General features: G+C 37.3%; 5 protein-coding genes, 1 long non-coding RNA gene and 1 pseudogene across 9 annotated transcripts; 6 read left to right on the forward strand and 1 right to left on the reverse strand.

Annotated features, from left to right (window-relative positions):
• The first annotated feature begins 502 nt into the window (after window positions 1-502).
• On the forward strand, window positions 503-3,097 carry LOC113298751 (syntaxin-52-like). Of its 2 annotated transcripts, none has more exons than XM_026547572.1 (6): window positions 503-756; window positions 1,043-1,265; window positions 1,609-1,814; window positions 1,899-1,999; window positions 2,091-2,135; window positions 2,702-3,097. In XM_026547572.1, exons 2-6 carry the CDS (start codon window positions 1,048-1,050, stop codon window positions 2,831-2,833), a joined length of 702 nt encoding a protein of 233 aa, XP_026403357.1. In that variant the 5' UTR covers window positions 503-756; window positions 1,043-1,047; the 3' UTR covers window positions 2,834-3,097. The 2 variants fall into 2 exon arrangements, with proteins under 2 accessions (XP_026403357.1, XP_026403358.1); XM_026547573.1 differs by having other exon boundaries at window positions 619-803.
• Window positions 3,098-4,461: 1,364 nt separating this feature from the next.
• On the forward strand, window positions 4,462-9,317 carry LOC113298752 (protein TRIGALACTOSYLDIACYLGLYCEROL 1, chloroplastic-like). 2 transcript variants are annotated; one of them, XM_026547575.1, is made up of 3 exons: window positions 4,462-4,886; window positions 7,884-7,983; window positions 8,095-9,317. In XM_026547575.1, exons 2-3 carry the CDS (start codon window positions 7,943-7,945, stop codon window positions 9,095-9,097), a joined length of 1,044 nt encoding a protein of 347 aa, XP_026403360.1. In that variant the 5' UTR covers window positions 4,462-4,886; window positions 7,884-7,942; the 3' UTR covers window positions 9,098-9,317. The 2 variants fall into 2 exon arrangements, with proteins under 2 accessions (XP_026403360.1, XP_026403361.1); XM_026547576.1 differs by having other exon boundaries at window positions 4,480-4,865.
• Window positions 9,318-9,674: 357 nt separating this feature from the next.
• Window positions 9,675-12,637, forward strand: LOC113293074 (pentatricopeptide repeat-containing protein At1g77170, mitochondrial-like). Of its 2 annotated transcripts, XM_026541841.1 has the most exons (3): window positions 9,675-11,537; window positions 12,069-12,141; window positions 12,248-12,637. In XM_026541841.1, exon 1 carries the CDS (start codon window positions 9,705-9,707, stop codon window positions 11,112-11,114), a length of 1,410 nt encoding a protein of 469 aa, XP_026397626.1. In that variant the 5' UTR covers window positions 9,675-9,704; the 3' UTR covers window positions 11,115-11,537; window positions 12,069-12,141; window positions 12,248-12,637. The 2 variants fall into 2 exon arrangements, with proteins under 2 accessions (XP_026397626.1, XP_026397625.1); XM_026541840.1 differs by having other exon boundaries at window positions 12,069-12,637.
• A 771-nt stretch (window positions 12,638-13,408) lies between these two features.
• On the forward strand, window positions 13,409-14,539 carry LOC113293075. Its single transcript, XR_003332031.1, has 2 exons — window positions 13,409-13,951; window positions 14,224-14,539. It is a non-coding gene; the product is annotated as an uncharacterized LOC113293075 (long non-coding RNA).
• A 627-nt stretch (window positions 14,540-15,166) lies between these two features.
• LOC113298754 lies at window positions 15,167-17,159 on the forward strand (annotated as a pseudogene).
• A 16-nt stretch (window positions 17,160-17,175) lies between these two features.
• On the forward strand, window positions 17,176-17,868 carry LOC113295377. Its single transcript, XM_026543714.1, has one exon. It carries the CDS (start codon window positions 17,176-17,178, stop codon window positions 17,866-17,868), a length of 693 nt encoding a protein of 230 aa, XP_026399499.1.
• Window positions 17,869-20,963: 3,095 nt separating this feature from the next.
• Window positions 20,964-24,816, reverse strand: LOC113298753 (polyadenylate-binding protein 7-like). Its single transcript, XM_026547577.1, has 10 exons — window positions 24,388-24,816; window positions 24,062-24,180; window positions 23,754-23,947; window positions 23,331-23,590; window positions 23,137-23,243; window positions 22,849-23,038; window positions 22,208-22,500; window positions 21,965-22,102; window positions 21,667-21,852; window positions 20,964-21,465 (listed from the first exon to the last, which is right to left on the reverse strand). Exons 1-10 carry the CDS (start codon window positions 24,632-24,634, stop codon window positions 21,256-21,258), a joined length of 1,944 nt encoding a protein of 647 aa, XP_026403362.1. The 5' UTR covers window positions 24,635-24,816; the 3' UTR covers window positions 20,964-21,255.
• Window positions 24,817-27,449: the final 2,633 nt, after the last annotated feature.

Raw genomic sequence — 27,449 nt, forward strand, 5'->3', positions numbered from 1 at the left:
AGGTTGTGTCAAAATATTAATGGAAATCAATATTATAAGATGATTGCGATTAATGTTAATTGATCCAGATTAGGAAGTCTGCAAATATAAAAAAAATATTGACGAAGCACGATAAGCAACATCAAGTATGAACGCAATATATATTTCAGCAACATCAAGTAGTACATAATCACGGCTCGTCATGATTTTTTTCTTTTTGATCGGCTCATGGCTCATCATGATTAAGACTGTCCCCAACGATTTCTGAAAGAAATATTTTAATTCTCATTATATCGTATATGCATATATATATAGAAGATTTTGCTATTTACGGTTAACAATACAATTTCTTTTCCGGAATGAAATAGGGGTATAATTATAAACAAACTCAAATATTATCGAAATTTTCATCTTTACAAAATTATAACTAACATAACTAATTAATGGGTAGCATTAGTGTTTCGAGGGGTATATAAAAGAAGACCCGTAAACAATAACCCTTCTAAAATTTGGTGAACTCTCTAGCAGTATGCATTTCTTTTTCTTCTTTTTTATTTGAAGCATAGCAGTACGCATTTAACTCTCCTATCGACGGTTAGCACAGGTCACGTGTATATAATAAGAGACACTACGCCAAATGCCGTCCTGTGAGTGGTGACCCTGAAGTTATTTTGACTTTTTGAAGAAAAACATCTACTCTCCTCTCTGTTCTCCCCCATAGGAACACACCCAGCTGTTGATATCAACAACTGATCAAAACAATTGATCCATTTCAAGGTAAACATCTACTCTCCTCTTGTCTGATTCCACTCCACCAATCCAAGGTAAACAAATCCTTGTCTTTCAAATACTTAGGGTTTTGAATTGCTTGTTTTATTAATTTGTGAATCATTGTAGTTTTTTTTTTTTTTTTTGAAATTTAGATCAATTAATCCCTTTTTAACCCTAACTGAATGTTGTCAGAGGAATTGAGATCTTTGGGCATGTAAATGTTTGTTTCTGGATGTGTTTGGTTATTTAATTTTAATTATTTTGGGGGTATTTGTGGTTTGTCTTTTTCCAGGTGCAATGGCTTCATCTTCAGACTCATGGATGAAGGAATTTACTGAAGCATCAAAATTATCTGATGATGTTAGTGCCATGATTACGGATAGTGGTTCATTACCTTCTTCAGGACCAGATACGCAACGTTACTTATCTGCAATTCGAAGGAAAATCACCATTTTAAGAACAAGACTTGACAGCTTGCAATCCCTATTATCAAAGCTTCCAAATAAGCAGAACATGTATGCAGTTCGCATTCTTTTATTAGTTGATATGATATAGTTAAACTGGTAAAAGATCGCCCAACTAATTTCGTGTTAGTTTCTATTCTGATTCTACTTCACATTACAATCCTATATAGTGCATTTTCTCTCAGTGTCAAAAACATGTTTTATGTCTTCTTGTTGTGTGGAAATTTTGGATTCGTCCTATAAGGGAGTCCTTGTTTATGGATTTTGTTCCCGAAAACTTGGAGTCAGTTTTTGGTGTAAGCAAATTCAGTTGCTCACAAAATTGCTTATTGGGTGTAATATGTCATTTCTGTCTCTTGAGGTTTATGTATGCCATCCTCGTTTGACTACGCAGAAAAGACAAGGAGATGCAGAAACGGCAGGACATGCTCACAAATTTGAAATCAAAAGCAAACCAGATGGCCTCTGCATTGAATATGTCGAACTTCGCAACCAGGGATAGCTTGCTTGGTCAAGAGATAAAGCCAGCTGATATTATGACCAGAGCAACAGGGTTGGACAATCGCGGTCTTGTTGGTTTTCAGAGGCAAGTGATGAAAGGTAGTATATTTTATTTAACTTCTTCTTATATTTAACTTGGACGTGAATTTTTTCTGATGTGGATCAATACACATACTTGAGCAGAACAAGATGAGGGTCTCGAGAAGCTGGAGGAGACAGTACATAGTACTAAACATATTGCATTGGCAGTCAATGAGGAACTCACTCTACATACTAGGCTAATCGTATGATTTCTCCTCTTGGTCTTACCTATTTTGTTTGTCAAAATTCTATATTGGACTCTAATTTGACATTCCTTGCTCTATGGGCTTGCAGGATAACTTGGACGACCATGTAGAACAATCAAACTCCCGGTTGCAGGTGACACTTTCTATCCATGTATCTTTTTAAATTCAACTACTAATTTCATATATGCACAAAATTCCAGTGTCAGCACACTATGGTGTACTTACTAGCTGCAGTCTCAAAATCTGGTGGTTTACTACTGACATTAGGATCTGTAACAAACTGCCACAAAATTTCCTTGAAGAGCCCAGTATGTATAACATAGAGCAAACTGGAATTCCATATCTTTGTCAAAACATTCTTGTGTATGACTAGTACAAAAAGGAACAAGTATGGTTTTAATCTTGATAGCTTCAGTTAGTTTCCTCTGTGGCTGAAACTGAATGAAGTGTGAAAGAATATTACTCCCTCCGTTTCTGGAAAAGAGTTACCATCATTTTTCCAATTTGGCCTATCTTTAGGCTAAAATGAAAAAGTGATAGTACCTCTTTTCCAGAAACGGAAGTAGTATCACTTGGCTGTAAGTGCCCACCTATTGTATAGTGGGCCTTCTTTCTGTTGCCTATATTGAAGCCACTAAATGGTGAGTGCAGGTTTGGCAGTGATCATTACATTCATTTTGTTTTTGTTTGTGGGTGCAGCGGGTGCAAAAGAGACTGGCCATATTGAATAAGCGTACAAAGGGTGGTTGCTCCTTTATGTGCTTGCTAATAGCCGTCCTTGGGATTGTTGGTCTGGCTGTTGTTGCTTGGCTACTTATCAGATACTTGTAAAGTTGTTACATTATAAATGGTAACTCACAATGGCCTCTTGAGAATATCTTTCGGTCTCCACTCTTTTGAGTTTGTGATCTGCTCGACAAGACATGTTATTTTTTTCGCTGCAACCTCTTCTTTGTGTGGCTTCTCTAATCCTCTTCCTTTTCTTTTTCCTAGCTTGATCCATGATTCTGGTGTGTAGTTAAACAAGAAATTCAATTTGCAAAACCTAAACAATCTTGAAGTTTATCAATAGTATATGTGTTTCTTTTGCCTCCTCGTCGTTCTTTTTTTCATTTACCTTTTACTCTTGTGGCAACCACTTGCAAAAAAAGGCAATAAGCTTGAATGGCTTGTAAAATACCAAAACAACTTCTAGAAGTTGCTCGTAAGTTATCCTGATAGAAGCGAAGTGTGAGAAGCCGAAGCAGTTCTTTTTTCCGGTTGCCACACACCCATTTCTGTTAGCAGGCCCTTACTAACTAGACATTTTCACCACCAGTCACATATTCATGAAACCTGTTTTGAGACATATTGAATTTTTTTGAGGCATACTTATTTATTATCCCATTTAGGATGGTTTTATAAGGGATATCTAAAGGTAGTGCAATTACCTATATATATCCTTAAACAATCTAATTACTAGAGTTCCCTTATCCTCAAAAACCTAAAATCAAAATAACCTTTAAACTTAAACATCTTGGACTCCAATTCAATCAAGCAATCAATCAATCAAAGGAAACACAAATCGAAGTGAGCGATGTTGGAGTGCGAAATCCAAATCTCATTTGTAACAAACTCATCTTGTTTTTGATTGATTTTATTTTGTTCGATCGATAAAATATGATTTCAAAGATTAAATTAGGGTTTTCAGAAGATCAGTTCGGCTGATCTTGGAATATCAATTTTGAGCCAAACCTAGTATATGATTTAGAGAAACACTATGTTCGGCTAATGCAATTTTGCTAGATTTTGTTCGAATCAACCGAACCTAAATTCGTCAGTTACAGAGTGAAGTTCGGCTGATAACTTGTGAACCGAACCTCAGTTTTTTGAAAATACACTTAGGTTCGGCTGAAATCGTTCTTAGCCGAACCTAAATTCGTGAATTACAGAGTAAAGTTCGGTTGATAACTTGTCAGTCTGTTCATCTGGTCAGTATATCTGGGTTTTAAAAATTCAATTTTTTGATAGATTCAACTTATAAAAAGAACATTAAACCTCGTATGGAAGTCTACCCCTGATTTGAATCACACATTTTGGTCATTTCTAATCACTAAAATCTCAACACCCAAGTTTTTTTCACTTCTTCTTCTTCCTCTCAAAAATTCCAACTCTCTCACATAAATTTGATTTCTTTACTAATTTAACACTAATAATTTAATTTTTAATCAATCCTTAAAATTCCTAGTTAATCAAATCTAATCGTAATCATTAACACTAATTATGCCATTATCAAAAAGGATGGATAAGGGATGATGTTGTTTTTTATTTAATGATCCTATTTTAGCATTATTTAGTATGCCTCAAAAAAATCCAGTATGCTTCAAAACAAGTTGCATATTCATTCACTACTCCGGAGTATTAAGTGGCAAAATGGGCTTGAGAAATGAAATTGAAAGCAACCACAACCACTATTGTTGTAGAATGTGAAGTCAGTAACCCATAAGAAATTTGGAGTAAAATTGCATCCACCGGAAATAAATATATCGAGCTCAGTCCGTCCGTGAGTTCCAAATCACTGTACCAATTATTCTACTGGGAAAACCATCCATATAGAAAGAAATACGAGCAGCCCCAAAAATGCGTTCCCAGTAAGTTACTTGAGTACCCGCTGTTATCCCTTTCATCTTCACTCACATCTTGACTTCCATCGTTCAGCTCCAGTTAATTAGGGTTTAAAAAAAAACCCAAATGAGAAACTAGGGTAAATTGTTATGACCTAGATAAAGTATCTTTGTAGTGTGGGAGGGAGTTAATGGGGTTATCACTATTAGGTTCGAAATCATTTAGATGAGACTGAAGGAGTTGATCTTTTATCAGACAGGTATAAGCTATTGCCAAAGAGGTAATCTTTATCTCACTACTCTGTTATGTTTCTTTAATCTTGTTGTTCTTGTATGATATCATGACATTTAACTACAGTCACACAAATTTAGGGGATGTATTCGATTCTAGTTGCTTTTCTTATTTTTATACAGTGTGTGAATTTGCTTGTTTATATTAGGTTGTCTTGTTCATGCTGTTGGTTTCAGTAGAAAGCATTTGAATAGAAGGGACCTTTTGCGAAATTCATAATTAGATACCCGATAGGTAATGGGGTTCCACTACCTGTAAGCAAGACAGTAAGCAAATGTGTATCAACACCAATTAGTTTTTCCTCCTGTCAATTAGAATTAAAATGAAAAACTGGAAGCCATCAAAAGAGATTGCGGTGTTTTGCTGTTTCTAAAACATGTTTTATCAGTCGTTGCATCAGCATAGATAAAACATGTTAGTATGAGTAAGAAAAGTGATTGAAGGTGGTGTAAGAAACTTGAGTGTAGTTCCAATTTAGGGTTGAACTGAGATTAAAGTGTAGTAGCTCTTACTAGTGACGTACCAGTGTAGTGCTAAGCGAAATCTTATATAAAGAGCAATCTCATTTTCATTGCTTTTGATTGAGAATAGAGATTAGGAAGGGCTATTATTTGGACCTGGAAGTCACTAGGACAACCATGTTGAAAGAGAATCAAACAGAGTACACTGAACAGTGAAATATTTGTATTTGCTGTAGGGACATCTAACATGAAATTTTTCTACCCAACCATATCCAACTTCAGATAAAGTTGGCCTCTGTCCATCAGATACACAATAATCTTGCTGTGATTTGCTTGGATACCAAGTTGAATAGTCTGAACCACTGAAGCTACCAAATTTTCTAAAAATATGGAAAGACGTAATTTTTGGTTTATACATTCAGATTGCTCCTTGTATCAAAAGCAGCGGCTTTCCACCAGATTCTTGGAATTTAAAGTTTAAACACCAATTTTACCCTTCAACGGAAAATGCATTGCATTCGTATCATGTCAAACCTTTATAGAAGTCATAAAGATGCAAATTTGTCTTCGTATAAACATTAAAAACTATGTTGAAACAAGGAAAAGAGGAGTAGTATCTTCAGATGACTAATATGGGGTCTCTCTCTGAACCCTAGTTAGTAAGTTCGCGAATGATTCGCGAATCATTCGCGAATTTTTCCGTATCACGAATTTTACCGTCTTATTCGCGTACGTTTGCAACTCCGAACCCAAGTCGCGTATTATGTGACATTTCCGAATTATTCGCGAACCGTTCACGAATTTTACGTATCCCGAATGATACGTCCGTTTAATTCGCCATAAATTCTTTAGCTTTTACTTTTCAAAGACTCCATTTTTTGGGCTTTACTGCCTCCCGAGCATACACGACCGAATATTAGACGTGTTGTGATTTTTATGAAACAAAAACGACTGAAGAGATTTGAAGGTGAAGGTGAGAGAGATCTCAAACTCACTAACCAAGCATCTAAACCACCATACGACGTCCTCTTGGATAACTAATGTTGTATATATTATTAATATCATCATATTAAGTTTATTTTTTCTTTAAATAACTCACACATATGCATAAAAATTGGTCTATGACCTTATAAATACAAATTATTTGTTATATATAGATACCGAATTTTCAGAGCCGAACTCACATTTATAAATCGAATCATACACGTACGTATGCCGTTCCGAATTACTGACGAATCACGTCCCATTGACCGAATTTTGGACCGAATCTGAATTTTGCAAAACCGTATAATACTCGTACGTTTGCCGTTCCGTACGTTTGCCGAATCCCGAATTACTAACTAGGCTCTGAACTTTGTCATTCCTTGAGGAGTAAGAGTAAAGTGACATGTTCAAGTCCAAAAAAAAGAGTCCATGTTACTGGAGCTTCTGGTTTAGGTGGTATACTGTACTATATTCTCTGCTCTAATCTGATCTAATCTCACAGTTCCCCTATTTTAGTATGTTCCAATTGCAACAAAAGATATTTGTACAGGTCAATTTTCATTTAAGAAATTACAGGAAAGATCAGACAAACTAGTGAGGAGGGGTTTGATAAGACAGAAGGAAATAAAAAAAATGTTTTAGTTAAGCTATGTCATCATTGCCTATTTGCATCTCTTATTATTTTGAAACCTGAAACAGCACTTTCTCTATTTGGCTAAAGGTTTAGGCTCAGTTTGATGTAGATTTGTGGTCCAGAGTGTGATTTTTAACTTAAGCAAGTCATTAAAAGCGTAAAAAGGTACCCGCCTTTGTTATTTGTGCAGGTCTAACAAATTTTACCATATCTTATAAAGTTTAAGCTGAGCTGCGCATGCAGTATATCAAAGAAATTCACATTTTTTGCGGATATGCGTGCTTGTTTAGTGTAGATTTGTTACCTTCTGAAGCAATTACTCTTCTTGGGATTTCTGAATCTGATGCAAAAATTAATTTGGAACGCGGTTGCTGCGATGTGCTTGTAGAATGTGCATTGCGAAAGAGTGATCAATTGGATTTGAGTTTTGTTGCCGTAGTGTTTATTTTGAGATGTGTAAAAAACTACTTAATTTGGTCAGATAGTGTAGTATCCCAGTCCGAAAAATCGACTTTCTTTTGGTCGCTCCTCTGTAGGTCTTTGAACTAATAGTTCTTCAGGATTTTGATCACAGTATTACTTAAAATTCCAATACTTGAGTGTTGATGTCTCTTAATTGTGAGGGTTTATCATGTTCATTTTCAAAGAGGGTCAAGTAGTAACTGTAGATTACATCTTCTTGGAGATCTTAATCTTCAAGTCTTTAATAATCCATTGCTGCATTTCTTTTGTTTTTCCTTGTTGTACTTTTCTCTTTGGTTTTTGATTTGAATTAACTCCATATTAATTAGTTAATTGTTTGGGAGTAACATTAATATCTCGACAAATTCTAACATTTAAACCTCCCGCTTCTTGCAACTGCATCGGTTCTGAAGAACTTTGTTTGTTCGTCTCTCCGTGTGTGCAGACAGAAGTCTGCATCAGCTTGCTATCACCAGGGCGGTTTGCAGCTGACCATAGGCAGCCATGCAAACTGTTTCTCTAATTCGCTCATGTATTTTAATCAGGTCTCTCTCTCTCACTCTGTGTCTCTCATGTGTATATATATATTGTCAGCATCATCTGTTTAGTTTTGTGTTTGGTTACTTCTGCTCATCCTATCAGCAATACTCTTGTAGAAAAAACTCCAATAAATCATTCGGAAGGAGGAGAAAGGAAGTCCCATATGGAATTCAAGTCAGATTACCTTGTGATGCCCTCAATTATAAGTTCCGCAAATCTATGCATCGCTCCAGACTCTTTGCAGCTCTTGACACAAACGACAATCATCCACCCATTTTGGTTCCCGAGGACAATGCTAACAACGTACCTGAACAGGAACAAGTTTCAATTCTTAGCGGATGGTCTCCTCCGAGACCCCTCTGGAGGGGATTATCAGTTTTAATCTTGGCAGGGCAAGTAATTATCAGGCTTCTAAAAGGAAAAATCCACAGGAAAAACACCCTTCAGCAGCTGGAGAGGGTTGGACCCAAATCAGTTGGGGTATGTCTTTTGACCTCGGCTTTTGTAGGCATGGCCTTCACGATTCAATTCGTTAGAGAATTTACCAGATTGGGATTAAACAGATCCGTTGGTGGAGTTCTTGCTCTTGCTTTTGCTAGAGAGTTGAGCCCCGTTATCACATCTATTGTAGTCGCAGGGCGTATAGGGAGTGCATTTGCAGCAGAATTGGGAACAATGCAAGTCTCGGAACAGACTGACACCTTGAGAGTGCTTGGATCTGACCCTGTTGATTACCTGGTTACACCCAGGGTTATCGCTTGTTGTGTTGCTTTACCAATTTTAACGCTGATATGCTTCACAGTGGGTATGGCTTCTAGTGCTCTTCTGGCCGATGCAGTCTATGGAGTGAGCATCAATATTATATTAGATTCGGCTCAGAGAGCTCTCAGGCCATGGGATATAATCAGCGCTATGATCAAGTCCCAGGTGTTTGGTGGGGTTATTTCCATTGTAAGTTGTGCATGGGGGGTTACGACTCTTGGCGGTGCTAAAGGTGTTGGAGAATCAACCACTTCTGCGGTGGTGATATCACTTGTGGGTATTTTCATTGCTGATTTTTTCTTATCATGTTGCTTTTTTCAAGGTGCTGGAGATTCACTGAAATCTTGCATGAGTTAGTTCTGTTCTATCTCTTTAGTTTAGTTGTTGGTCAGTCTGTAGTGATTTTGTGTGTTCTCCGGCTCCAGTTGAAACACATTGGTTCAGTCCTGCCTGTAAATCTTTTTTCTGCTCTTTTTTTGTTGTTTTCTTGAAGCCCTTATAAATTCTATGTCTGAAGTTGAATCTCTATATCACTTTCTAAACTGTTAATATTATTATAAGGTTATCGTTATCGTCATCAACATTGTTTTCTTTTAACTTCTTACTTAAATGTGAATATATGTAAATCGCTCCACTATTTCGAGGAGGCTCAAGAAACTTCCCGGCAGCCGGTTTTCGAATTGCCGGTTTTCAGCTTGAATGCTGTCAATGTTTTGTACACCACCAGTAAGGAAAAACAAGTCAGTAACTTGATCCAAATTTTCCTTTCCATTTTCCACGGCTCGGTGAATATGATTCTGTGAACCAGGCATTGTGACACGCCGGGGCCATGTTTGGCCATGCATTAACTGGCACTCATTGGCTTCTGTATTTCTTATGAGATGCAGTTTTCTCAGCACCTTTCCTGAACCCTTTAAAGGCCTCCTTTTCTTGCTGCGAGAGAAAAAGCTTTCGGATTCATATTATGATGTCGATTCACTCCCTCTTATCAAACCTTTCTAAAGTTAAAGAACCACAAAAATTTATTTCTCCTTTCCATTACAGATATTTCCAATCCCACCAGATTGGGATATTCAAATACACAACAAACATTCGATCACTGGTTTCTGGTTCAAACCCAGCCCAAATTTTTGCACATCATTTGTCAAATTGTTCCAACTTGAGGGAACTAAATCAAGTTTACGGCCAAATTATCCGAACATATATGCTAGAATTGTACCCTGGTGCATTCCAATGGAACAACATTATGAGATCTTATGTTAGGAGTGAAATTCCATCTGCCGCACTTCAAGTTTATCTCATGATGTTGCGTTCTGGTATCTTTCCCGATCATTATACGATTCCCATTGTGTTAAAAGCTGCTTGTCGGCTTCTTGATGTTGTAAACTGGCGGCAATTCCATTCAGTTGTTATAAAGAATGGGCTTGAATCAAATGAGTTTTGTGAAAGTGCTCTAATTAGTTTGTATTCCAAGGCGGGGGAATTTGGAATTGCACGCAAAGTGTTCGAACAAAATGTTGATAGAGAATTGGGTTCCTGGAATGCCATTATAGGAGCACTTGCTCAAGGAGGAAATGCAAAAGAAGCTATAAATATGTTCATAAAACTACTGAAAGAAGGTTTTGCACCGGATGATGTTACCATGGTTAGTGTAACTTCCGCCTGCGGAAGATTAGGCAACTTGGAACTAGGTCTTCAGTTGCATAAATGTGTTTTTCAAGCGAGAACGTTAGAGAAATCAGATATTTTGATGTCGAATTCTCTTGTAGACATGTACGGGAAGTGTGGCAGAATGGATTTAGCACATAAAGTTTTTGAAAGGGTAGTATGTCGCAATGTATCTACGTGGACATCGTTGATAACAGGTTATGCAATGCATGGGTGTGTAAGCGAAGCACTTGACTGTTTTCGTGACATGAGATTGGATGGAGTTCCTCCTAATAGTGTGACATTCATCGGAGTGTTTAGTGCTTGCGTTCATGGAGGATTGGTAAGTGAAGGAAAAAATTACTTTGATATGATGAAGCAAACTTACGGTATTAATCCTAGGATACAACATTATGGTGTAATGGTTGATCTATTGGGACGAGCTGGATTGATAGACGAAGCTAAAGTGATGGTTGAGAAAATGCCTATGAAGGCAAATGCTGTAATATGGGGAGCATTAATGGGAGCTTGTGAGAAATATGGAAACGTGGAAATGGGAGAATATGTAGCAAAGAAATTAGAAGAATTAGAACCATGGAATGATGGAGCTTATGTTGTGTTATCAAATATTTATGCAGGAGTCGGTTTATGGAAAGAAGTTGCTAGAGTGAGAGAGATGATGAAGAAAAAAAGAATTGAAAAGATTCCTGGTTACAGCTCCGTTTAACTGATTATCCTGTTAGAAGAATAACAGTGTTTTTTCAATTTTTTGAGGTATCAAAAGCACAATGTTCAAAGCGAGGTTGTTGATGAACACTAAAGATAGTTGGGTTGTTATAATTAGCTACATAAGATCAATCAGAATGATGCAGCTGAAATTTCGACCTAAAAAGAAAGTAGCTGAGAACCAACTGAACTGGATGCAGGAATCCGCAACAGAACCATAGGTTTGAATTCACCCCATGTACAAGTAAATTGTTGCATCACCTCCCTCGTTCAGGTACAAGTGAGGGTTCACGACTCACCCGCATGCTAAACCAAATGGAATAAAACACGGTGATACAGTCAGAAATATACTAACAAAAGTTTGAGTCTTCATCAGGTGGAAATGCAGTAATATGTTGATGGAAAAAATGAATCTACTTGAAAGGTTAGTGTTTCGAGAAACTCGACCCTTTCTCTTGACATCCATATTTATGAATTATGGTTGTAATGTGTGGGGCTATATAGGTTGATTTTGTGTTTGTCCAGCTTGTATATGTTAGCAAATCACAACTCTTTCCTGTCCATGGTTTTTCAATTTATGGGCATGCTATTTAGTTTTTGTGTATGCTTTTAGTTTTAGTTTTAGTTTTAGTTTTTCTAGACTTGTAGTAACTTAGTTAACATAGGAGTCTACTATTACATCATTGCAAGAAACAAAATTGATACAAGAAGGCATACAAGAAGTGTTAAGGAAGCGAATGCCGTATCACGTAACCGCGATGCATCAGTAACCTTTTGGGCCAGGATCTGAGAACCAAATTTATAAACAAACGGTACAAACCAATAGATGAAGCATATTTATTCTTTGAGGTGCATCCGATAAGAGTGCATGTGCCATCCATCCTATGTTATTTGATATATTCTTCAGGAAATCTATAGTTATCTTGACATCAGCATCTGTATCAACTTCTGCCAGGTCATAGCTGATGCAGATTGAGCTTCTACTACAGTAACCTCGGCATCTGCTTCTCCGATATTTATTCTTTGAGGTGCATCCGATAAGAGTGCATGTGCCATCCATCCTATGTTATTTGATATATTCTTCAGGAAATCTATAGTTATCTTGACATCAGCATCTGTATCAACTTCTGCCAGGTCATAGCTGATGCAGATTGAGCTTCTACTACAGTAACCTCGGCATCTGCTTCTCCGATATTTGAGTTTGAGCTTGTGCCATCCTCACGTTCCTGGGCATTTGAGTATTCTGGAACAGCATGACTTCACAAGTGTCTGTAGATTCCATTTAAGTTTGGTATGTCTGGGAATGAATCATTAAATAAGAGGATGAATGTCAGTAGGATGGCGTCTATAATCCAATTCTATTACTGGTGATTGGTAGCTATAATTCTTGTCACAAGGAATATCGTCAATGTCAGTTAGTGGCTTAGGCAGTCAGCCCCAGTTACTGCCTTAACTAAGTGCTCCCATTTGCGTGACTTGAATGTTACCTTGCACATTAGTTCTAATTCAGCTTGTAAATCTTATTCACACCATTTATTTCCTGGTAAAAAAATGAACTATTTCCTTGGGTTAAAAAAAAGGTTCTGGAATCCTCTTATGCGCCACTATTCCAGAGAAATGTCAGTCATTGTGCAATTGTCCCCCCACTATCACTTATCATTTAAGTCTTCTGGCCAGTAAATGGCCTTGGGTCCATGAATGGTACTGAATCGATTCTATTGGCAATGGATGCATCAGACACCATGGCCTTCACTAAGTGTCTGTTTCTTGTCCGCCTTTAAAAATGATACGATGTAAATGGTGATGATGATAACAGTTATGGTTTGAACGATGGCCTCTAGCGCCAACTATTGGCCTGTTCTGAAGGTAGAATTTTTTACTTTAACGAATTCTTGAAAAGACCACCACGCACTTAGCAAATTGCAGACAAATACAGATTCATGAAATCTTTTCTTAGTTAATATACAATGATAATGATTCGTGCAAATCATCTGTAGCGGTCTTGATATGAACTAGATGACTCGCTGTCACGGTGAGGCGGCCGACACAAAAATTGATACAACTAAATTTTGTACTCACAAATTAATTCCATTATAATGGCACAGAATCGGGTTTTTAAATTTGTAAAGCGAAATTCTACAATTATAGAGATGTTAAAAATGGTTAATGTCGTGTCCAAACATGACCTTTCCTCCAAAATAAAAAGAAAAAACATGGGCACCAGCATGGGGCAGCCCAAATAAACAACAACACGCCATGGAATGTAGAGATGACATTTTCTTCAAAGTGTAGCTATATCCTACATGCGTGTCAAGTATCCTACTTTTTTGGAACAGCAAAACTTTCACTTTTTCCTAAAGCGTAATATGGTACTAATACTTTCCGGTTGTTGCTAGAAACCTAAAACCACCTCTTAAATTTTACTGCGGCTGTTATCTCCTAAAAACTACCTATCTCTTTTTCTATTCCAGCTCCATGGCTGCACCACCACCTCCGTCTGTTTTTGTTTATTGAACTTAAAATCAAAATCAATATCTAATCATATCCCTCAAACAATTGCTCAGGTTCATTGATTATGATTTTTTTATGGTACTGTTAACTTTTCCGCTGTCAAAGAATTTGTTTGAGCAGGATCTGTGAGTCTGATTTATCCTTCTACATTACCAGTTTTCTACGGTTGAATCAACGAATGCAAAAATGAAGACGCATAGTATTTCAAATTGGATGGATTCGAGAAATCGGGTGTGACTCAGTCACTGAGTTGATAAAAGCTTAAGAAACCTCTGCTAGCTCTATTTTTTTTAGATCTGAAATGATTCAAATTAACTGAATTAAGAGGTACCATTTCTGCAATTTGTATTTTGTATTGTTCCTCTTGTATCAAATTGAGGTATGAACTGTTTTAATCGAATCAATTTTATGATTTGGTGAATATTTGTGGGTTCAATTTTTTTTGAGCATCGAATAAACCGAAATGAAATTGATGCTGTTCTATGAGATCCAGTAATATGAGATTTTTCTTTGCCTTCGATGTATTTAATCTCGAATTTCTTATAATTTTAATTATCATGAAATTTGGTCGTGGTGGTGATGGCGTTGCTGGTGAAAAGAGAACGAAGGAAGAGATAGGTGGTTTTTAAAATTTGTTGGTGATGGTATTGGTTACGGTTTCTAACGGTGGTGATGGTGCTCCTGGAATTGACGGAGGTGAAGGAAGAGGCCGGTGGTGGTGACAATTGAAGAAGATGAACCTGAATTTTGAGAATGTAATGGTGGTGGTGGTGTTGTTTCCTTGCTGGGGTGTAATGGTTTGTGTATGATGTTTAGGTGGTGCTGTTGGTCACGAGGGAGGTGGTGGTGGTGAAGGAATAGTGTAGCAGAGATGGTGGTGAAGGTGAGGAATTACAGAGAAACCGAGAGGAGGGAGAAGAAGAAAAAGAAGAAGGGAAGAAAAATGAATTTTTTGGAGGTGGCTGGGAATCGACCTCAGGACCTCTAACTGAGATTTCGGTTTTTTGTTTTTTTCATTTTATAAAAATGCCCTCACAGCTGGAGTTATTTACGGCTGTTTAAGAAAGGAAAAAAATTGAGGAGGTGCAGTTTTGTCCTTTCATCATTGAACCAAATCCAATCATTTTTGTTAAATTGGAATTGTCACGCTTCACATTAACACAAAGTCACTAAATCTATTCTTTAAGACTAAAATCACTACTTTCTTTAACACAAAATCACTAAATCTATTCTTTAAGACTTTCTACTTTCTTTTCTCATGAATGAATGAAATGATGTTTCCGTACATCCATTTCGTCCCTCTTTTTTGTTAATCTTTACTTGTGGATAACATGAAAATCCGAAAACTCTGAATTCTGTATTACATTTCATTATTATGCAAGATTTTTTTTAGTTGTTATGTTCTTAGAAGAAAAAGTGAATCCATGGGTCACACTACATGAGAAGGAATCCAACAGCCCTATGAAATGCCAAAACTTTATTAAAAGATTTCTTAGATACTTAAAGCTTCTTTTTCACATGTTAATGCCATCTCCACTTTATTCTCTTTACACCAGTTTTTATTGCCCTCTTCTATCTGTGTCTTTGTACCATTAACTTCCAACTCTTCGAAGATGAAGACAAGTATTCTAAGCCCAAAACTAGTTTTCCTGTATTGGTGTACCTTCTTTCTATTCGTTAATCATCTCTGTTGTTCCCAGATTACCTGCCCAAACTGTGGTTCCATGCAAGTCCCATACCCTTTAAGTACTAGTCCAAACTGTGGCAACCCTGAGTACTCTCTTCGTTGTGATTCTCACACACAAAAGCTTTACTTCGACACCCTTAATGGAAGTTCATACCTCGTTCTTAGAATTCAAGCTTCCGTGCACCGCATGGTGGTGAAAACATCTCCATGGATACCTGGGACATGTGTTACACAAGACATGCCGATCAGTGAGGGTCTTTGGTTGAGCCAGACGCTTCCTTTTAACGTCACATCTTCAAATACCGTCTTCTTCTTTAACTGCTCACCTCGCCTTCTTGTGTCTCCTCTGAATTGCAGCAGCGCTAGTCTCTGTCACCAGTACCTGGAACAGTCTGGACGCGTAGACCCCAACCGTGCCCGTCAATGTGTTAATGAGGTTCAACCTTGTTGCAGTTTTCTTGCAGGAGGAATGCCTTCGGCTTACAAAATACGTCTTCATGCTTCAGGCTGTAGAGCATTTAGAAGTATCCTTCATCTAGACACTGGAAAACCAGCTAGTGAATGGGAAGAAGGTTTAGAAATCCAGTGGGCTCTCTACCATCCGAACCTCTCTGCAGAACCCAGCTTGATTGTTCAAGAACCTCGACATGTTCGAGTTCTACTAAGCCTGGTGTTTCACGTTGTCTTTGCATTAAGGGATATTACTGGGATCAGGCTCTTGGAACTTGCTCAAGAGAGGTCAAGAACCGATCCACCGCAAGGCTGGGTTTAAAGGTTGCGACTGGAATATGCTCCTCCTTCTTTCTTGTCATAACTGCAACTGTCATTGCATTAAGAAACTTCAAACGAGTTAGCAATCAGGCGAAGCTTGCAAAATCAAGAGAAGACATGTTGAAAGCAAGCAATGGAGGGAAATCCTCAAGGATATTCAGCTTGAAGGAGGTCAAGAAAGCAACTTGCGGGTTTTGTAAGGATCGAATCTTAGGCATCGGTGGCTTTGGGGAGGTATACAAAGGTGAGCTTCATGATGGTACTGTAGTGGCTGTTAAATCTGCTAAAGTGGGAAACATTAAGAGCACAAATCAAGTACTAAATGAAGTCGGAATTCTTTCTCAAGTCAATCACAAACATCTTGTCAGACTTTTGGGTTGTTGCATCGAAGCAGAATTGCCCTTGATGATTTATGAGTATATACCCAACGGAACCCTCCATGATCATCTACAGCGCAAGTTTTCTTCATTTCTGAACTGGAAAACAAGGCTGAAAATCAGTTTGCAAACTGCTGAAGCGTTGAGTTACTTGCAGTCATCAGCTTACACACCCATTTATCACAGAGATGTTAAATCAACCAATATCCTATTAGATGAGAATATGAACGCAAAAGTGGCAGATTTCGGACTCTCCCGGTTAGCTGTGCCGGGGTTGAGCCATGTTTCGACTTGTGCACAAGGAACACTAGGATACTTAGATCCTGAATACTATAGAAACTACCAATTAACCGATAAAAGCGATGTTTACAGTTACGGAGTTGTATTACTCGAACTCCTTACTTCCCAGAAAGCTATCGATTTCACACGAGATCAAGATGACGTAAACCTGGCAGTACACGTGAACAGACTAGTCAGTAGTGATGCAATGATGGAGGTTGTCGATAGTAAGTTGCTGGATAATGAGCCTTACACTACAACACTGACAAGTATGAAACTCTTTGCTGACCTAGCACTGGCATGTCTCCGAGAAAAGAAGACGGAAAGGCCTAGCATGAAAGATGTAGTTGAAACCAAAATTGAGCAAAACCAACAAGGAGACTTTGGGTAGGCTGGAAGAGTCTCAAACACTAGATTTGGAGGTGGTCAATGCGGATATGAATATAAACAATGTCTCTGAGACTGCTATCGACAAGGCTGGAAATTTGGAGACTCCTAGGAATGAGGAGCATAATGACAGTGGAAGCCTAAAAGAAAAAGGGGAGTCCCGTGTACAATCAAACGAAGAGATGGTAGATAATGTTGCGCATATCTCTATTGAGGAGAAGGCAGAGTTCCCTGATGTGGAATGGAAATACGTTAGGCGAAAGAACAAGGGAAGTAGCAAAGAAAATGGAAAGAAAGTAGATGAGCTCAAAAATAAGAATTCTTTTGAATCTCTTATTGAGGTTAATGAAGACCTTCCCTCTGTAGAGACTTTTGTGTCTCAAAGCAACAACAATGATCAACACAATGAAGACGCCATGTATGTGGATGATTGTGTAGAGCCAAATGAGGAGTCAGAATATGAAACCGATAATGAAGAGACATGTGTGGAGAAGTTTAAACCCATTGAGAAGGTCTCGTGCAGAAAATCTTGGACTAAAGAGCAACACGTGGATAAACTTCTGCGATGCAGTACCTTATTAGGTGTTCCTCATGGAGGAAAGGAAAACATCTATGAAGGAATTGTCGACAATTACAAGTCCTCAAGAACTGATAAGGAACGAGCAAGACTATCATGGAATGGGGAGATTAGTAACGAGTTGTTAGGCCGCGGCAAGAGAACCTGTGCAAAGAAAAAGTTCTAAGAGGCTAGAGACAGTGATTTAGTCGGCTGTTTTTGGCTTCTTGATGTTTGTTGCCTTAGTTTTATTTTCCTTTTCATGTTGAATTTTGGCTGTTATGCCATATCTTTGTAGCACTTTCAAGTGCACTCTTCTTTCTCTATTTCTTTTTTCCCTTTTTAATAAAATTTAACCTTTTTAAGTCAAAAAAAAAGATGTAGTTGAAGAACTGCAATCTATCATTACCATGCTGAATCAAGATAATGTTTCAAGTGATTTAGCTGCTAAAGTAGTTTCTAATTTTCGTATCAACGCTTTTGATTAGAAGATGTTTAATACGTAAAATGGTGGTATGGTACATGTGTTTGTATGTAAACTGTGTGCATGCATGTTTTAGCTTTTGAATATTCCTGAAATGTACGGATTTTCCAAATATGAAAGTTATTGCTAAGATAGGTTTGAATGATTCTATATACAAAAGTAGGGTCAAGATGAGGATATAAACAAAAGGCTACTTGGGATCAGATACTTTTTTTTTTCTGTGTGTAGAAAAGCTACTCGATCAAAGGAGAAAAAAAAAAGAAAGTCATAAAGAAAGTCATAAAGATTCCAAAGATGTAGACATCCATAGAATAACTTTGACAATTCTAAGTAGTGTAGAGAAAAAAGCAGTGTAACTTTCTCAAATGGGGAAAGCATTAGGAGCTGCATTTGCATAATTCAATCCTTGGGGTTGTGCTTTGTAGTATTTTTTTCTTGTTGGGGAATTAGCACTATATTTGTAGATAATGGGTTCCTAAATTTGGAAAAATATTTGAAAATTCAGAAGAATAATATCAAGAAACTTATAGTAATTGAAAAAAGAAGAAGATTATTTGTATATATGAAAACTTTGGGAACCAGGCACCTAATCTATATGCAATTATCGAAAATTATGTGGTTCGATGTTCGAATTGTACCCCCACTGAAAAAACAATGTTCATTGTTTGAGAGACACAGTGATGTTCTAATTGCACCCCATTGAGAAATAAACCAATGATCACCGCGTTGATGAAGATCTTACAAAATCCTGTCTCCCTAGGCTTTTCAATTGGTAGTAAGAAAGTTAGTTGCTTTGGGTGATAAATTAGATTATCAGGCTAAAAATGTGGCATACTTTTGGAGAGTATGTTGATGATGCTTTTTATGATGGAAGTTCAGTAATTATGGATTAAACTGAAATCAATATCAAGTGGGGGAGGTAATGCACTAATGCTCCTGTAGTCAACAGAGGAATTATCAAAGCAGAGATTGTTAAAGAATAACACATTTAATTTATCAAACTATCTAAAAAGGCTATTATTGCCCACAATCAGAGAACATACTCTATTTTAAAGCCTCCATAACTACAACATTCGTTACGTTGATATTGCTTCAGCATGACGAGAAGGAAAGGAAAGGGAAAAGATTGTCAAGCCAAAATGAGTCGAAAACACTACAATATAATGTAAGAAAAAACATCATCCTCAATTTTGGTGGGGAAAGAAAATGAAAAAGGGCTTAATGAGCAAGGTAGGAAAGGGGTAGTTCTTAAAAATTGGGACTCCATTTCGAGACCCCTTGGTGAAGGGGGCTGGAAATAAAAAATATTAAACATTTCAACTTAACTATGATAGCTAAAATGGGATGGCGGTTGACAGAAAAACCAGATTCGTTTTGCGCATCTATTCTTAAAGCAAAATATTTCCCTAACAAAGATATTCTACACATAAACACCACCCCAAATAGGAGGGATAGTTGGATTTGGAAGGGATTGTTGACTGGAATTCAACAAATAAAAAATCATAATTTTTGGGAGTTAGAAAATGGCACTAACATTGACATTTGGGAGGATTTTTGGATCCCAGGCACCAAACCACCATATTATAAACCAAACTTGACAACTGATAATCTGGTAAAAGTGAGTGATCTTTTCACTCCTTCCAAAGAATGGGATGTCACTATATAACCACATCAACTCTGTAGGAAATCCTAATCAGGACTGGAATATCATCTGGAGAATGAACATTACACCTTCAGTAAAGATTTTCATTTGGAAAGCAACGCACTCAATTCTGTCCAATAGTATGCGAGTTGCAGCTGTCATTCCAAACATAAACACAACTTGTAAGTTGTGTAACAACAGACAAAAAACCTTAACTCACCTATTCTTGGGGTATAACTTCGCAGTCCAGGTATGGATGCACCTAAAATTTGATATGCAGTTCATTCGAAATGACACTAATACTTTTCATGAATGGTTGAATAATTGTTTTGAAAACCCGAACAGAGGAGGCTATGGTATAGAATGGCAGGTCCTCTGTAGTGTTACTATTTGGCACATTTGGAAGGCCAGATGTAAAGTAACATTTAAAAAAGAAAGCCAAAACAGTGTTACTATAGCCATTGAATAGCTACTTGACAGTGAACAATCAAGGATACAATTTAATGCAAACTCTTTTTTATAATCCTCTAAATGATGCAACATTGAAAGTGACAAAGACGGAGGAACTACCAAGACAAATGGATATACAAATCAACATAGCTCTAACAATGACGAATTGTGAAGCAAAATCCGGAATTGGCCTGACTTTACGTGATTACACAGGAAATACAAGAGAAGCTAGGGGATGCATTCCACAACAGCAACAACAACTGAGCAGCTAGAGAAAGAAGGGGCTGAAGCAGCTTTCAAATGGACCACAGAGTGGAGTGGACATACGATCACCTTCAGAAGTAACTCAAAGGCTACTTTTCCGTTGCTCATAGGAATGTATGCAAAAGCAAGACAGCAAAGATATCAGATCAGTGGGGATTTCTGCAATAATACTAAATTCGACATCAACTTTTTAATTAGCTCTTTTGCTCTAGTTAGGAGATCAAACTTATTTTGGGCAGCTAACTTATCAGCCTTTTGTAATAAATTTTTAATCAATCATGCCTGGACTGGCTATGCTTTATGGGCAATCTTAACTTTTTTGGATATTCAAAATTGGAACCAAACCATAATGGTTCATAGAAACATATCTAATGTAATATGAGGGAAACCTCTTTTTCTATATAAAAAAATAATTCTGAATCACATCAGACCCCAAGAGAGCAAAAACATGAATACAACCAAAATGCTCTCTTTATCGCTCTATATATATCCCTTCAAATATTTCTGGAAGTCTAATAAATGAACTAGAAAGACAATCCTAACAGGAGAAAAAATAAAATAAAAAAAGAGTTCGAAATGGGAATTGTAAAAAGTTTGTATATTCCAATGGTGTACTATCAAAAATTCTTGTAGAAGGTTTGTTAAATTCCAATCGTGTACTATAAAAAAATCCACGCCTCATGAGTCCACCCCGAAAATCCAATTGCAGGCAGGTGGGCGGCACTCAATCGTTTTTAATTGACCGCAACCTCGGTGGATAAAAAGTTATTGGAATGTATGACTTCTTGACCATTTCCAGCAGCTGCTTTTGCCTTGAAGAGCTTGAGCACCTGTACTGCCTCGTCTACTTTAGCTGCCAATGACTCTGGCGATTCCAATAATAATAACAATTCTGAGTTGTCCATCTCTAGGAGCATTCCAGTTATTTTCGCTGCAAGTTCATGCTGCAAACCTCAAAGCAAGAATATACACAAGATGATCAACATCGGCAAACAAGAATACCATAAATGAGCTCATCCAATTGGAAAAAAATAGACGTAATTTATTAATACTATCTTTACTGTGGCGATGTAACAGTTGCAAATACAATGTACCAATAATAGTGTAATTCATTAGACTAACTACCAACAATAAGAAAAAATCACCTCAAGGTTCTGGACGAGTGGGAAGAGATACTCCCCAAGTATCTGTTTTTGGTGCTGAGGGGAAGCAGCAGCAAGCATGCTACTCAACATTTCCAATCCACCCTGTGAACCAGCGTCAGAAGCAGCAGATCCATTGTTCATCTCGTGCTGCCGCCCGTTTGGTACATACTTGGCCTGACCAGGCCGCTATCAAATCAAAATAAAGCTTCAGATCACTTCGAAGACAAAATAACACTTTCCTACTAATGATACTAGGATTTTATAAGAACGTGTAAGTAAATTGCAGAAATATCCATGCCTGGGGATTATTCGAGTCTTTCGTTGCTTGAGTGGGTTGGTGTTGTAAATGTGGCCTAAATGGTACACCAGCCGGGGAATACATAGGCCCTGTCATCCTACCCCTGTTGTGCCTGTGCGGTCTAGGAGCACCTGGCATCTGTAAAAGAAAAGGGGAAATCACTATAATCCAGTTGTAGTCCCACATTTGGCTAAATTTTATCTTTTCTTTTGCAAGTCCAAAGACAAACATTGAGAAACTAACCATGTGAAGTGGCACAGGCTGGAATGTTGGTCTGGCACTAGGAAGAAATCCATTGGCCCTCCATCCTGGTCTCATACCTAAAGGTTGATACATTAGCCCCTGTCTTGGAGGCATTTGTGGAATAACACCAGGAGGTGTGTAGTATAGAGGAGAATATCCAGCAGGTATAACAGCAGCTGAGGATCCTGATAATCCTGCCATTCTCTGCCCATATTGCAGCTGCAATTGTGCTTGTCTGTCCTCTTTACGTTGAGCAATGGCAACATAAAGAGGCTTGTGGTGAAGCATGTATCCTGTGCATATGTAACAATGACAAATAGCATGTTGTTTAATGATTATTATGAAGAGAAATCATGAGTCGAAAGTTTGAAGCGAACGCATGAGGAATCTTTTCAATTTTCTAAATTTGCTAGTTATATATATAATGTAAAATGTGAGTGAGTTCCATCTCCATGGCCTGTTTCAATCAAATGTTTCCGCGCACCATGCTCTGGCTCAAAAATCTTACTATGCTGTCCCAAGCACAGATTAAACAGAGAGGCCATGCCCTTTTTGTTCCTATGCTAAGCAACCTTGAAGTCTAATTTTGACAACTTTCTAATTATGTGTACATGACCATGGAAGGGAAAAGATCAACTCACCATGGAAGGTGCTTACTGCTTTGTTGGCTTCCTCGGGAGTAGAGTAGCAAACAAATCCAAAGCCTCTACATATTCCCTTATCATCACGCATCAGCTTTACAGAAGTAATTGTGCCACACTGGCTAAAATGTTCACGGAGTTCATCCTCATCAACTCCATCTTCGATATTCTTAACATATACATTTGAACCCTAATTTGACAGACAACACTTAAATGCATCAAAGAGGAAAACCAAACCAAACTAAAAAGAGTGAACTGAAGGATACATTTAAGTAAGGTAGTGACTACCTTATATTTTTGGATTTGCTCCTTGCGCTTTTCCTCGTACTGGCGACGTAAAATTTGGTCTCGCTCTGATCGCTTTTGTGCACGTCCAACATATATGACTTTCGAACCTAGTAGTCAACACAAAACACACCAAATCAGGTTTAGCAAGTTAAAAGGGGGAGCACTACCCAAAATCACAAAGTAACAGTACCCACCTAGTTGTGTTCCATTCATCGCCTCTGTTGCCCGTTTTGCATCTTCAGGGATTTCAAAGTTGACAAATCCAAAACCCTTTGACTTCCCATTGTTGTCCTTGGTAACAATCAAGTTAGTAATTTTTCCAAACACAGAGAACTTCTCCTGGAGTTGTTCTTCTGTCAATTCAAGATCCAGATTCTTCATGTATAAGTTAGTATAGTTAGAATCATGGCTTGGTAAAGCCCTATCACTTTTCTTCACAAAGGTGGCAACATATCTGCAGGTAAATGATTTACAAAAGTATATGGATATGAGAAAACAGAAACAAGTGTAGACGATTCCCGGAACAATGCAATGCCGAGGACCCAACAAATATCAAAAGAAAATGGGGGAAATTAGAAAGAGAAAGACATTGCCACTAAATAGAGAATAAAACATACATTTGTTTGCCTTCAACAGTGGAGCCATTAAGCTTCTCAAGGGCTTGATTTGCGGATTCCTCTGACTCAAACTGAACAAAGCCATATCCTTTGCTCTTCCCATCTTGGGACATTGCAACTTTGCAAGACATAATGTTACCAAACTCCGAAAACACCTCTTGAAGCCTCACATTATCAATTGAATCATTCAAGTTCTAAGCAAGCGCATCCAAAAACACGAAACATGACATTCAATTCCCATCTGATCATAAATCAATTTACATTACCATCTGCACACATATCTAGTGTTCAATGAAAAATACACGTACCTTGACAAACAAATTACCAATCCCACTCTTTCTGACTTCTGCATCACGATTAGACCACATAACCCTTATCGATTTCCCATTCAGTAAAGTGTGATTAGTCTTCTCAATTGCCCGAATTGCTATCCTCAAAAAGTACCAAATACAAACACAAAAATCAAAAAATGACAACAAAATATATAACAAATGATCCCAAAATTTTACAAAAATTCTTCCGGATTCTAAGAAAAAATCAAACAATGATCTCTAATTCCATTAAGAAAACCAAATCCAGATCATAAAATCAAACAAACAACCGAAAAAAAATCGTTTTGGATGAATATGAATACCATCTTCAGGAGTAATGAAATTAGCATAACCATAACCAAGAGATCGTCCAGTTGCAGAATCTCTACAAACCCGAGCGGAAGCAAAATTCTTCAACCTAGAGAATAACTCATCCAAATGTGAATCAGTTACATCGACATGCAGATCACCAACATAAAGTGATGCAGGAACTTGAATAGTTACTGCTACGTTTGTAGAAGAAGGGGATGGTGAAGTATGACTGGCTGTCATTGTAGGAGTAGCAGCCATTTCTAAAAACCCCTCTGTATATATACTTCAAGTTAATCAAATAATCAGAAGAAGAAAAACAAAAGCGAAAATCTCTGTCTTTCTTCTCCCCTCTGTAATTTTTTTTTGTTTTTGTGTTTTTTAGGGTTAGGTTTTTTCTCTGATCTTGCAGAGAGTGATTAATTAATGAAATGAAAGATATTAGAGAGAGAAACAGAATATATATACTGGTTGATTTGCATGGGCGGGAGTTTTGGAGGAAAGGTCTTATTACTGTGTCTGTATGGAGTGAAAGGGTAATTTGGTCAGTGAGTGTGGGACCCATTCAAAATTCAGTAGTTTCGTTAACCAAATCTTAACCGTTTGGTACGCCGTTTCTTTCGGGAACCCGTTTTCCGGTGCTACAGTCGCGTCTGTTCGCTCGTTTGTATCCATGCTCTTTTACACTTATGTGAGTTTAAAGACTTGAGTTCTTTGACATATCGATTAATATGTAATTAGTATCTACACATATACTAGTTGTGGGCCCATGCGAAGCAGGGGCTCAGATTGATTATCCCAATTCATATAGTTTTTCATTATCGGAAGAACACAAAATTAGATTGTTAAATAATTTTTTTGTTTGTGAAAATGTACATTCGCCTTGCAAGATCGAAGACAAGGTAACTTTGTGAAAATGTATATAGTTCAGTTGCCTTGTGAATGTTCAAACTTATTTTTCGGACTATAAAAAGATGGGACACTGTCTCTCCCCACAGTCATTTTTTTTTTGCAAAAAGGAAACATGGCATTTTATACATTGGCCGCAAGATTTTTGTTTTTAGTCTTTTCATTTTACGATTGAGTAAATGTCATTAAAGTGTACAACTCTGAAGAGGCCAAGATGAAGCTTGTTTCTATGAAATTCAGCTCATAGAAGAAGAAAAAGAAATACACAACTTATACTTATGTCACCCTGAGTCACCTGGAATCCATGGATTAATAATAGAGAGCAATGTCTATATGCCCAAGCTCCACCATTAAACAACAAACCGATAAAAATTGTAACACCGTCACTTAATCTTACGTCACATTGGCACTTGGAGAAGAGTAAAACACAGTTAGGGAAGTAGTAAAATGATCTCGAGAGCAGGAAAGGGTAGAAAATTATGTTGATGGCCTAATGGGCTCATAAGAGCTTGAGAGTGGGCAATATCATTTCATGTTCACAGTCACAGCTTGCTATAGTGGTTACTAAAAGAACCACAATTAAGAAGGAAAAGTTTTCAGAGATTGAAATAATATATATAGAAAAGTATTAAACCTAAATAGTTTGGAGTAGGGACATACAAAATGCCTCCATGAAAGTATTCTCAGTGAAAGAGGAAAATACAGGATTACAAAAGAGCTTACAGTTTACCAAATACATCCCACCAATATCCTGGGTAAGAAATTCATCATGAATGTCTGGATGAGTGCACTTATAAATTTAGGAGGGGTGCAATACAACAAAATTAGAAGAATGGTTTGACTCTCTGTGTTGTGTTACATGATTATCAGCTTTATGTATTACAAACTAAGAGTCTATGATACCTGAGATTCTATCTTATTTGCAATAGTATCGAATGATGTAATGTCAGCAGGATGCTAACTCCATAGTTGAATCACGAATCAAAAGTAAGATCATTGACTAAAGCTCTTGCACCATCAGCAACAATAACAAATGTTTAAGACAACGTGACAGTCCAAGCAAATGGAAGCAACCAGCTGACAACATTAATATGATTCTAGTTTTCATCGATGTAAACCATCTTCATGGTAGCTGGCTCGTACAGAAAACACTCCATCTTCCTAAAGCAGTGCCTAGGATTTGCTCTTCTTATTTCTTAGGAGCTGCTGCAGGGATTGCATTTCCCTGTAATTTTTGGCAAAGTTATTCCTCTGGTAACTGTTGGAAAACTTTATGTATTTTATTTTAAACCTTTAACTAAATAAAATTAATTATTTTTTTCTCTTATGGATGGAAAACCTTTTTAGTCCCACATCGGGAATTTCTTCTTCTTAAGTGGTATTATTCGGTTGTATAAACAAATTCTCTACTTCTATAAAACCAATGGGAAAGGGGTTTTTCTATATTTTAGAGAGACCCCAAGGGAAAATATTTTATATTGTTTTATTTAGCGTTCGCGATTTTTCTTATGAGTTTTTCGGAGTTGCCAAGCTCAAGTTGAGCATCTACTACATATGCTAGTAGTAGGTGTAGTAGGGTGTTTTATCCCTTGAGTGTAACCGGGCTCTAATGTCTTAAAGACAGCGTGTTGAACACGTGACTCACTCTGTTTTCCAAAGTTTTGCCTTGTTACTGTTGCGGAGATATGGGGAGCTCGTCCGTTTCGTCAAAGCAATCACTTCCATTATAAAAAAGCTAAGTATCAATAACTTTTGCTTATTTGATTTTTCCTTGTTTTTGATTATTGCACCCAACAATCTTAAGACATTAGAATTTGTAATAATCAAGAATGGTTGATTGTTTTGTGAATCATGGATGTTAATTGTGGAGTGAAAAACAAAAAACGAATTTTCGGTCAGCTGTAGGGTTTTGAATTTATTTCCTAACCTAGAAGGAATTTAGTTAAACCATTTTGAACTAAAGTACTAGACATCCTGATAGTTACCCACGTAAAATTTAGGAATTTTTGGACTTGTAAAAGCATTTTTTTTGATATTTTACAAAATAGAGAAACGTTTCTGAAAAATTTTGACGAAAAAATTTTTGTTGTTGACTTATGGGGTAACCATGAGTTTTTTGAAATGGTGTTCAAACGAAGTTTGTAGATCTAGATGTTATCTTCAAAAC

This window comes from Papaver somniferum, chromosome 7 (assembly GCF_003573695.1).
Source record: "Papaver somniferum cultivar HN1 chromosome 7, ASM357369v1, whole genome shotgun sequence".
Lineage (NCBI taxonomy): Eukaryota > Viridiplantae > Streptophyta > Magnoliopsida > Ranunculales > Papaveraceae > Papaver > Papaver somniferum.

Coding starts and splice junctions, on each gene's coding strand:
- LOC113298751 (XM_026547572.1), top strand. CDS start 1,048: ATGGCTTCATCTTCAGACTCATGGATGAAGGAATTTACTGAAGCATCA. Junction 1,815..1,898: donor TCAGAGGCAAGTGATGAAAG/GTAGTATATTTT, acceptor ATACTTGAGCAG/AACAAGATGAGGGTCTCGAG. Junction 2,000..2,090: donor CTCTACATACTAGGCTAATC/GTATGATTTCTC, acceptor ATGGGCTTGCAG/GATAACTTGGACGACCATGT.
- LOC113298752 (XM_026547575.1), top strand. CDS start 7,943: ATGCAAACTGTTTCTCTAATTCGCTCATGTATTTTAATCAG. Junction 7,984..8,094: donor CGCTCATGTATTTTAATCAG/GTCTCTCTCTCT, acceptor ATACTCTTGTAG/AAAAAACTCCAATAAATCAT.
- LOC113293074 (XM_026541840.1), top strand. CDS start 9,705: ATGATGTCGATTCACTCCCTCTTATCAAACCTTTCTAAAGTTAAAGAA.
- LOC113295377 (XM_026543714.1), top strand. CDS start 17,176: ATGAATATAAACAATGTCTCTGAGACTGCTATCGACAAGGCTGGAAAT.
- LOC113298753 (XM_026547577.1), bottom strand. CDS start 24,634: ATGGCTGCTACTCCTACAATGACAGCCAGTCATACTTCACCATCCCCT. Junction 23,591..23,753: donor ACTGTTGAAGGCAAACAAAT/GTATGTTTTATT, acceptor ATTTACCTGCAG/ATATGTTGCCACCTTTGTGA. Junction 22,501..22,848: donor AGCAGTAAGCACCTTCCATG/GTGAGTTGATCT, acceptor ACATATGCACAG/GATACATGCTTCACCACAAG.